This window comes from Nelusetta ayraudi, unplaced genomic scaffold (assembly GCF_046127955.1).
Source record: "Nelusetta ayraudi isolate G7.1 ecotype Tasmania unplaced genomic scaffold, CSIRO-AGI_Nayr_v1 ptg000026l, whole genome shotgun sequence".
NCBI lineage: Eukaryota > Metazoa > Chordata > Actinopteri > Tetraodontiformes > Monacanthidae > Nelusetta > Nelusetta ayraudi.
Window position 1 is genome coordinate 8,895,482 of NW_027466076.1, and position 11,351 is coordinate 8,906,832.

General features: G+C 44.9%; 2 protein-coding genes across 11 annotated transcripts in view; both read left to right on the plus strand.

The window, feature by feature from the left end:
• Positions 1–11,219, plus strand: part of camk2b2 (calcium/calmodulin-dependent protein kinase (CaM kinase) II beta 2) — a 40,172-nt gene extending 28,953 nt beyond the window's left edge. For 3 of the 10 annotated variants that reach the window (XM_076029632.1, XM_076029631.1, XM_076029633.1), the window contains exons 15-21: positions 3,789–3,857; positions 4,874–4,918; positions 5,592–5,640; positions 7,393–7,468; positions 8,616–8,710; positions 8,808–9,044; positions 9,317–11,219. In XM_076029632.1, coding sequence (XP_075885747.1) covers positions 3,789–3,857; positions 4,874–4,918; positions 5,592–5,640; positions 7,393–7,468; positions 8,616–8,710; positions 8,808–9,043 — 570 coding nt within the window. In that variant the 3' untranslated portion in view covers position 9,044; positions 9,317–11,219. The remainder of the gene's footprint in view (positions 1–3,788; positions 3,858–4,873; positions 4,919–5,591; positions 5,641–7,392; positions 7,469–8,615; positions 8,711–8,807; positions 9,045–9,316) is intronic. The other 7 variants (XM_076029638.1, XM_076029637.1, XM_076029639.1 and 4 more) reach the window with 3 other exon arrangements.
• nudcd3 (NudC domain containing 3) overlaps positions 1–11,351 on the plus strand; it is a 57,586-nt gene that overhangs the window by 36,353 nt on the left and 9,882 nt on the right. The gene's annotated exons all lie outside the window — the stretch shown is intronic.

Genomic DNA, 11,351 nt, shown 5'->3' on the forward strand with positions numbered 1-11,351 from the left:
TGCGTTTGCCCTCTCGGTGCACTTTTGCACCGTTATAATTACAGCCTTCCTCTCCACCTCACCAGACTAATAATTTGTGCGCAGCGCACACAGTAAACTGGAGGGGGTTTGGGGGGGAAGGAGTAAATTGCAAACCGCCCTCGAGGCCTCCTAATTGCAGCCTTTGCAGCAACAGCTGCCACTTGTGACACCAGCAGCACCTCACTGACTCAACATTAACATGTTTACACATAGTCGTGGGTGCCGGGTGCGTTTACTGCACTGGAAACAAAATGTAATCCTCTCAAAATGGGGTTTCTACGTCCAACAGGAGGCACCAAGCACTGCGCCGGATGCCTAATGTGTTTTTCTTTTTGGCAAGACAAGATAGATTATCATGAAAATTCCATCATATTGCCATTGTGAACATTTCTTTTCTAGTATTGTTTCAATACAAGCTTCCAACGCTTTTAATTACAGACTCAATTTATAGGTTCTGTATTACCATAATTCACTTTTAGTGATTACTTTGACAGTAATGTGCCTCTAGCCTGTCAAACAGAACTCTGTAGTTGTCTGTCTATCACGGTATGAATATTCAGACTTAAGTTCATGGAATGAACCATCTGTGATGTCACAAAGGGCACTAATACTTTAACAATACCTTTCCCAGGTTTGTGACAACCCCCATTGTCAGCTGTTCCCTCATGGCCGATTTTATTTTTGGGCCCTTCCAAGCATTCGATTGGAGCCAACAAAGCTTCGGTTTTAGGAGAAGGCTGTAAACAGAGGGTTAAATATTCCCGACGGGAATTAAACTCTTTTCGAAATAAATCAACTCAACTGAATCCTAGTTATTCCTTGATTTACAAAACCAGATCAAATGCATGTGGTAGACGTTTAAACGTGTTCTCATAGCCTCGATCATCAGTACAGACATTTTAGTATTATATCAAGCAATTAATAATGTACTAAAACATGTGATAACTGCTTATCCAGCACACAACAACAGCACCGGTCCCTTAGATTTCTCGCAGTTGGCAATTTTTTATTTTATTTACTTCCTTAGTTTGTAACTGCAGGGCACGAGACACACTGGGGCCTCTGGAGACTCCATGCACAGATTCACCCCCTCAGTATATTTTGTGTTTGCGTGCGTTAGGCAGTAGGCACGGAAGCTGCCTTAGATGTATATTTTGGGTGTTTCACATGCAGCAGCCATCTGCTCCGGGGTCATTATGTAAGCCAAACAGAAAGGGGAAATAAAATGAAATCGGAAACGTCACGACGAACGAAGCGCCTCTTCTCATAACGCAGTTGTTTGTTTGTTTGTTTGTTTTGATTTATTCTCGGCTTCAGCGGTCGTCTTTTTTTTAATTTATTTTTTTTAGATTGAATAATTTCGGTTCAAGTCCCTGTTCACTTATTCAGCCTCTTTTGCCGCGCTATCGAGTTTTAGCACACGGAGCAACGTGTTGCACCTGAACGATATCCTCCTCTGGACTTGAGTCCCCCCACCACCACCACCACCACCACCACACACACACACACACACACACACCCAACCAACCAACCAACCAACCACCACCTCCACCTCTTTCATCTCTTTTGCTTCCCTCCGCACATTTCATTGCAAGAGGCGGGACTTCACGTCTCCTCACTTGTCTCCTCTCATTTCATCCGTCACACCGCGGAGGTTTTCTACGCGCCGTGTCTTCCCCTTCCTTCCTCACCGTCCAGTCGCTGCCAGCGGGCCGTGTCCGTCTCTCCCCTCCGCTCCGGCTCACTGACGCACCACCTCTCGGGTTCTCTTGTTCAAACTGCCGCTGCCTCAGCACGGCTCCCTTTTCGTTCTAGTTGGTTTGCATACAGCAAGCTGTACTTTCAAAGGGCTCAAAGACCTTGAACACACACACACACACACACACACACACACACACACACACACACACACACACACACGTAAACAAGTAAATCAGTCTTAATTACTGATTGAATTGAGGAGCAGCTGATGAAACCGATTGGACTGATGGAATAATTCACATTACAGGAACCTTTTTTGAAGGAAATGACAACAAGGTGTTGGCTCCTCTCTGTGAGTGAGTGCATTGCTCCATTTCCAAAAAAAAAAACAAAAAAACTGGCTATTTATAAAACATACGTGCAAGTTTAAAACTTGCTGTAAATAACGAGATCTCGCGTGCAGTGACTGCATCTTTCTCTTTATTGGCAACTTTTATTATCTTGTGGCCCAGGTCAGGAGTCTTTACTATAGTACTCAACATTTATTAAAGGTGGGCTTTTTATGTCAACGCTGTGCATCTCGTTCTGCTTGCACCAAGCGGCATAACATCGCAGATCAAGAGGTTTGTCAAGCTGAAAATGTCACATGTGCACTTATTGGATTTGCAGGTTTGGTTGTTTTCCCCCTGATGTGATTATGAAACATACATCTGGGGATTTATTGCACCGCGATGGCTTTTCAACGTGGGGGGGATAATGATCTGATCTCCGCCTTGGAAGTGGCGACGACACCCGAACGCACGTCATTATTTGTGCAATCGGCATTCAAACGTGTTACGTAAGGCTTTTAATTGAGCAAACAGTCCCTCAAACAACTCAACAGGTAGCAGATGTACAGGAAATGCCGACTCACTTGATGAATGTCGTGGGTGTCCATTTGGTTTGGACCCCGGTGATCCACACTGAAGCAATCAGCAAGCGTTTGGTGTGGAGAAGAATGTTGTTATTTCCCTACACCGCTGCATCACCAGAGGCCTTTTTATTTTATTTTATTTATTTATTTATTTGGTATTTTTGTTCACCCCGAAAATTTGCCACCCACATTTGTTCTCCGGAGCGTCGCGACTATTGATTACAGGCGGCGAAATAACGAGCGGAAAATGCCGCCGCTTGATCGTTTTTGCTGCGTCGTGATCGCGTCTGTGCACTGCACGCTGTCCTGGATTGCATGGCATATGCGTCAGAGTCTCCCCTATGTATTTGCACGCAGTGGATGTTTATCCGCGTTGTGTTTGTGCATATCGGTGTGTGTGTGTGTGTGTGTGTGTGTGTGTGTGTGTGTGTGTGTGTGTGTGTGTGTGTGTGTGTGTGTGTGTGTGTGTGTGTGTGTGTTTGTTTGTTTTGTGCACGGTCTGTTCAGCCTTTTTGAAGTCTGTGCCGAGTTCATCCTTCTCTGCTGAAATGAGACGGCTAAATGCTCGCTACTTAGGACGGATACATTAAGTCTTACTAATGTTTGCAACAACAACAAAAAAAATCCCCATGTGGTTTGTTAAAACGGATGTGATGCGGGTTTGGTTTTTTGTTTCTTTTTAATACTAAAGTGGTCCACAGCTGTTTATTTTTTATTTTTTTTACCAGCTGCGGAGTGAAAATGATAATAATAAAAAATAAAAATAAAAAAGCCAGACAGCATCGAATCTCTGACCAGAATTAATTTTGATTTTTCTTGCAAATGAATGAACTGATGCAATGAATGCTGCAAAACCCCTTCTGTCTTAGTAATTCTGGAGCCATAAATATTAATAGACTTTTAACTTTAACCCACGATGTTTGCTGGATTGCCGCACTCCGAGCTCGACTCTCCCCCGCTGCCGCTACTTTTTGTCTCCGGAGACGCTCATTGTCTGCCTGCTGATTTAACCTGTGCACTGTCTCTGCTCACTTTACAACCCGCAGTGGCACCTGCCGCCACCTGTCGCCGCCTGCCGGCCGCGCACTAACTTGGCACTTTTGTGTTTCCCTCCCTCCCTCCCTCCCTCCCCCCCCCCCCCCCCCTTGCACAGCCACAGACTAACAGCACGAGAAACAGCATAGTCACCAGCCCCAAAGGCAACGTCCCCTCTTCTGCACTGGTATACATACACCTCTGTGTCCGTCCGTCCGTCCGTCCGTCACACTCTGAACATGCGGGATGTGCGGGGCTGAGTGAGTGAGCGAGAGTGCTGCGTTTGGTTGGCGTACTGAGGGGTTTGAAAAATGCTCCGGCAATCAGAGGTAATGTGCTCACCAGGGCTCCTGCCAAGAGGCTGACTGAAAAGATCAATAGCACTTTGCGCATTAAATTCGGAGCGAAGGCCAGGTTAGCGAAACGTAAGGAGGGGAAGCCGTGGGCGAGAAGGTGCTTTGTTGTGGTGGCGTTCCGAAGTATCTTTTTTATTTAGGTGAGAAAATAGATATAAATAATATTTTTAGCGCCAAACATCAGTCATCCATTCATTCAAGGGTGGGAACTTTAGATCCATCATCCATCAAAGAATTCTCACCTCTGTCCAAGGTTTCAGAATTGTATCTCCTGTCAGGATTAAAGTAATATGCTTATATATTTATATGTACAGATATATTATATATATATATATATATATATATATATATATATATATATATATATATATATATATATATATATATATATATATATATATACATATAATTTTTTTTTTTTTTTAAGTACTCTATCCTGCTGTGCATATCAGAGGATTTTCTGAGGGCTGTTGGTCCTTCTGGGTGGAGAAAGTGAGAATGCTGAGCCCATTTTACTAAATATTCAGAGGAAATCTACTCGCTACTGTGATGTTATTATGACCATAATCATTTGTGTTAATATCATCATGGCATCAAGATACATAATCATCCCGTTAAAGGTCTCATATCAAACAGATTTTCGGTATTGGATCTTAGTAGTAGTAAAATGGCACCAACAAAGTGAAGAAAAGTGCCAATTTTATTTTTCATTTCTGTGTGAATGCGGAATTCATTGTGTGAATCCCGCATCGCGCGAGACGTCCAGCACGGCCTCGTCAGACCTGCTCGTCGGGGAACACGCTGTCCGTTTCTCTCATCCTCTCTCCCCGACTCTCCCCTCCTTCAGGAGCCTCAGACTACTGTCATCCATAATCCAATAGATGGAACAAAGGTACTCACCCCCCGCCCCCCCTCTCACCCTCAGCCTCATCTCTTTACTCCTTGTCCTGTCACCGCGTAGCTCCAAAGCAGAGACCCGCGGAGTGGCCCGTGTGTGCAGTCGAGTCTGGTGTCTCTCTCTGTACCTTCTGTGTGCCTTCCGTGGTGGCCGTGTGTGTGTCGATGCATGGGAGCGATGGGGAGAGTGCGGGATGGTGGAGACTGGCTGCTTGGTTGTGTCACACTGCCCCTCTGTGTTCCGACTGTCGGCGGTGTTCACTGGTTTCTGCTGCTTGCTGAGCAAAAGCCCGTGTCGTCACTTCGACCCTCACCCGCACTGTCTGGGCTGGCGGCGGCGGCGGCGATGGCGGCGGAAGCAGCCCAGCGTTGTGTGTGTGTGTGTAATTGTTTCTGTTGTCGTCGTTCAGCCAACTGTGTGGGCCAGCACAGGGGCGGCTCAATCTGTAGACGGGATTGTGCGACTGTGTTTTTTTGTTCTCTCATTTATTTTTTAGCAGATTTGTGGTTGTTGAGTTGTGTTTTAGATGAAGTGGCAGGCCTATTGAGTGTCAGGTGTTTGTGTGTGTGTGTGTGTGTGTGTGTAGCTTGTGTGCATGTCAACATTTTGTTTTAAATGTTGTTTTTTTTAAGAGTAATGACCTTTTTTTTCTCTGTGCACACGGCAGGAATCGTCCGACAGCAGCAACACCACCATCGAGGATGAAGACGTGAGAGGTGAGGCCAACACTAGCGCTTAGCTTCAGATGCTCAGAGCTAGCTAGCAGGGAGGTTTACCCAAAGTGGAACTAATTTTCAATTATTTCTCTATTTCTTGCCAAGTGTGTGACTGCGTGTCCAAGGAAATGTAACCAATTTGCAAGAAAATTGGATTTTGCTGTTCACGGAATTACTTCTTTTCCCACCTCCTATAGCATGTAAAATACAAATCATTATATTACACATATTCAAAGTTGATATTTTTCCATTAAACCAAAAACATAAAAGTATTTCGAAAAAGATTTACAGAGAACACGTCTTTTTTATTTTCAGTTCCTGCACAAGCTAAAATTTGATGGGCATTCAGAATTTTAAGCATTAGTCAACCTTACTGTCATCTTTTGAGATTATTGAATATTTTACTTGGTTTACATAATCGTGTTTCTTCAATAACGTGCCATCAAACAGTGCCCTAATTGTTTCGAGGAGGCAAGCGTTGGTTTGTCATGAAAAAAAGTGCAAAACTGAAAATCTACTGGATGTTCAAACATCTTTAATGTTTTCTTGAAAAGCAAAAATATTGCTCTCTCACTTCCCTTTCAAAACAAAATTCTGTAAATCACAGTCCTAGATTTATTACTGATAATAACTTAAACTTAGACAAATTCTGTCTTGGAAAAGGCCACGTCGATGTTGATTCATTTTTATTCTGAGATTCCACTCCATCTTTATTGTACCAAGCTACGATGCCAGGGCAAGAGCACAAATCCCACGGTAGACTCACAATGAGGGGCAGTAGTAGAGACATGTTGGTATATAATATATATTTAATATAGCCACCGTAAGTGGAAATATGAATGTTTATTATTAGCTCAAGAAAACACAGTAGTTGTCTATATTTAGTGACTTCATAGAACTTCAAACAAACATGTTTTGGTTTTTGTTTTTTGCATTTTAAGCCACTTGCTTCTTTTCATGTGACCAACTTATGGACGTTTAAATGGGTGTTTTTCAACGTGGTTGGTGTAACTGGTGTGACTGAGGTTGAAAAACTCTTGTTTAAATGACTCACATTCATGGCACAGAACGCGAAATATATTTTCCCCCACCTTGTCACATTAGTGCATTAGCTTGCAGTCTATAAATGCTTGCTCTACTGTGTAGTGGGTGAGGGAGTGGATGAGAGAGAGAGAGAGAGAGAGAGAGAGAGAGAGAGAGGGAGACAGAGAGAGAGAGAGAGAGAGAGAGAGAGAGAGAGAGAGAGAGGGATGATCGGGACGAGCTAAGCCTTCCTCTCAGAGAAGAGAGGAAGTGAGCGGAGGGCACATTAAATCTCATCTAAAAGGGCTGATAGGACAGGAATAGCGCGAGGAGCCTGAGCAGCTTCACATGCGACGCGGCGATGTGACAGCCGGTGGATGCAGGCGGACAGCCGACAGGGATCGATCCAGCGCTGAAACTTGGGGCGGCCAGGTCGGGGTGGTGGTGGGGGCTGTGGGGGTAGAGTCGTGGGGGAGCGACGGAGAACAACGCGACTTTGTGCGTGGCGGCGGGTGCCATGTGCGCAGCGGCAGGGAGGAGAGTCCACTCGGCAGTGAAAGGGAGATGACAGATAACATTGACAATGAGTAACAAACTCATAGGTGAGTTCCCCCGCAGCCGCGGCGAACTCTCCGCAGCCGGCCTCTGGGTCTGTGGCATCAGGTGGGAGGCGGGGTTCCGCCCAGCTGCCGTCCTCCTCATCACCGCCTTGTGTTTCTGCCCCCGCAGCTCGCAAGCAGGAGATCATAAAGATCACAGAGCAGCTCATCGAGGCCGTCAACAACGGAGACTTTGAGGCCTACGCGTGAGTCCTCAGTTCCTCCTTTCCACCTGAAAACCTCCATCAGGATCCTCATCTGATAGACAGAAACTTTTTTTTTTAATCATATATTATCTACACATAATATTTTCACACTGACAATAAAGTGGGCGCTGAGACTCTGCACCAGCCGGGAGAAAACCATTAACATAATTGACCTGTAAATGTGTTTTTTTTTTTTCTCCCTCTCTCTCTTTTGCATTAAAAGATTAGAGAGCATTTGCTGCCATTGTTTTTCATCCCAACTCACTCTTCACTGACTACTCAATTGAAAGTAATGTAAGGCAGATTTAGTGAGGGGACGGAGCAGGAGGTCCGCCCTGACGGAGGTCGTGAATGCTGCGAAGTTAGGAATGAATTACAAGAAAACTTCATGATGGGATGAGGTTCAGTGATTTGCATTAACTGAACTTTCTGGTTCTTCACCATTACAATATAGGTATACGTGCATTAGAATATATTCTTCCGTATAGTAAGGTTTTATACATTTTATAAATCATATACTTTCCTGTTCCGGTTCAGTGAAGAACACAAAAATTCTTGGATTGATGGGGGAAAAAAAGGTGAAATCCAGGCAAATAAACAGAAAAAAAACAACTTCAAACTGCTTGAAAACTATATAGACTCTCTGCAAAAGTGAGGCGTCACTGTTGTGGACAACTGATTTAGATATAGTCCAAAATTTTGACTGATCACAACATTATTCGTTATAAACACAAACTTGAAACGGTGCAATCGTTGAAGACCAGAAAAATAGTCACATCTGAAGTCATATCTGTGGGCTTCCGGTTGAAGATGGTGATGGAAACTATCCTCATTTGTGTGGAAGGGTAAAGTTGAGGCAACTGGCTTGTTCTTGTGACTCAACTTAAAACCCTTCTACACTAAGATGACCTGTACGGCTGAGAACCTTCACAGACATAGTCTCAATTGAGAACGATGCCAATGTGTGACAGGCATTTTCATCTTTATCACCATTTCATCTTTTTTTTTTTCGTCATTAAATGCTGTTTTTCATTCAGTTTTCCACCTCGCCGTCCTCAGCCGCGTGGTCAACCTGTTCAGGAAACGAAAAACAAACAAACTTGGGCATTAGATTTTTGCCAACTCGCCCTGGTGCGTCTCCCTACAGGAAGATCTGCGACCCTGGCCTGACCTCGTTTGAGCCCGAGGGCCTCGGCAACCTGGTGGAGGGGATGGACTTCCACCGCTTCTACTTTGACAATCGTAAGAGCGCCGCCGCCGAGTTCGCCGCCCGCAGTCTGCGTGCAACTGTGTGCTCACACCAAGATACAAAAGCTGACCCCTTTGCCCTCCTTCTCAGTCCTCTCCAAGAACAGCAAGCCCATCCACACCACCATACTCAACCCGCATGTACACATGATCGGGGAGGAGGCCGCGTGCATCGCCTACATCCGCCTGACGCAGTTTGTGGACGGGCAGGGCCGCCCGCGCTCCAGCCAGTCGGAGGAGACCCGGGTGTGGCACCGCAGGGAGAGCCGGTGGCAGAACGTCCACTTCCACTGCTCGGGGGCCCCCGCTGCGCCGCTGCAGGGATGAGGTAGACAAACTAGTTTCAACCTGCTTTACCCCCACATGCCTTTGTAAGAGCCAGCAGAGAGCGTTTTTAAAAGTAAGAGGACCCCTGGAAAGAAACTTGGGTCAGCGTCCGTCTCTGTCCGCTCCATTGAAACTGACCAGTCATCGAGTTTTTATTGCCCGTTTTGCTGCTCAAGGCTTCCGATTAGCGCAGTCGGAGACGCTATGCACACTGTTCCTGCGGGAAAAAAAGTCAAAAGACTGTCTGTCTGTTTGTCCCCCTTCTCTTTCAAGGTTTGGGAGCGTGAGAAGCAGCCGGGTGGGTGGGAGAGGAGAGATAGGAATGCGTGGATGATCCAACGGAGAGAATCGGCTCTGCAAGAGAGAGAGAGACGTGCAGGTGGATGGACGGATGGATGGATGGATGGATGGATGGAGGGCGGACGGCACGAAGGGCTTTTTGGGCGTCGCCGTGGTCCTGCTGCACCACCCACCTCGCTCCTCTCTCTCTCTCTCTCTCTCTCTCTCTCTCTCTCTCTCTTTCTCTCTACCCTCCACCCCCACCGCACCTCGTGATGACACCCGTGGCCCAAACCAGCGGGACCCACACCTCCACTGAGGGAGTGTCAGCTGACTGAACTGTTTAAGCCTGCGTCTTATCTACTGTGGCTGCAGCCCGCTGTACCTGGACGACACCCGTGCCCCTCTCCTTTGTTCCGTGTTGCAGAAGCCTCCGACGTGACGCTCTTTTGTGGAAGACTCACTGTACCCCTACACGCCACCCCCCCGCCCCCCTACACACCTAGTGTTCTCATTGGCTGCAGCTCTATCCTCGTGCTCTTTGAACTGTACAGCATATTTCTTAAAACCTTTCTAACCTATAATCCTGGCATCTTCTTTTTTTTATGACGAGCATGACTCCCTAGCTGTGTTCTTGATTACCAGTGGCTGTTTTTTCGTTCTTTCTTTTTTTTCCTTTTTCTGCACGAATGCGGCTGCCTGTGTGAAGCGAACAAACAGAACCACGTGTCTCACCGAGAGAAAAGAGAGAGACCGGTGGGCGTATTAAACCACATGTTTTGTTTTTTGATATTCAATGGAGCTACTATTGTTATGTTCTGCTTCACCCTCCCCCACCGCACCCCCCCGCCGCCCCCATCCTTTATCTGGAGTGTAGTTGACCCTGAACTGACGCCTCCATGTGTCCGCTAGGCCCCCTCGGACCCGCTCTGTGAGACAGTTAAAACCATGCAGCATGCGAAGATGTATTACCGTCGTTCTTAATTGATTCTCTATGTACTGAACATTGCAACTAAACTACTGAGATGACAATGGTTGAAATTATAGTATGACGCTGTTAATGTAAATTTCCAGTTTTATCGTGTTGACCTAACCACAGTTATGCTGTTGATGGTATTTAATTGCATGATAGTCCAAGTTAATAACCTGGTAAGTTGGGTGTTATCGTGCACTTTGTTGATTTTTTTAATTTCTTTTTTTTTTTTCTTTCTTCTTTCTGGACTGAACTGTTGGTGAGCTACAGTATAATCTATTGCCTCTCATTTCTGGGCTTTGTAATTGCATAAATTATTTTTGTGTTGGTAGTATTGTGTATGAGGATGCTGATGACTATGAAAGAATGCCTTTTTTGGAGATATTGCAGGATCAGTTCAAAAAATGGCTCTTTGCAGCAATTTCTAATTATAATATTTATCTGTTTTTATGAAATATGACATAAATTATAACACAATAAAATATTAGATGCTAACACCAAGGTCTCGGCCCCTGTGAAACCGTGTACTGTACATCGTTTATGTGAAACTACACCAATCTCACCTCAGGAGGGCGCCAAAGCTTATCAGAAAAGTGTGGCATTTTATTTCTTCATTTTATTTGAGTCAGCTGAAAGGGTTCAAGTAATCAATGATTCTGCCCTAAGGCTGCAAGGGTGAAAACAGACCGACTGTTAGAAAGTCCAATTCTTAAATACTTGTGCCTGAAACACTGAATTTGAGTATTTCAAAGATCATTTTATCGTAACACAACTTAACAAAGGGTTTAAGGGTTGCAGTTCATGCCAAGAATATTATGTGGCTTGGTGGCCATGTGCTCAGATCAAACTACTTGTGTCTCAACCAATACATGTTAACATTGATGTTTAATCATTGAAAAAAAATGCTGAAAGAAACAAGTTTATATATATACATATTAAAAAAAAATCCTCTATCTTTATATGTAATGACTGAATAAATTCATGGAATCATGCTTGAGTTTGCATTAATTTCATTAAGTCGACCTTTAATCAGACCATTAATTAGATTCACTATTT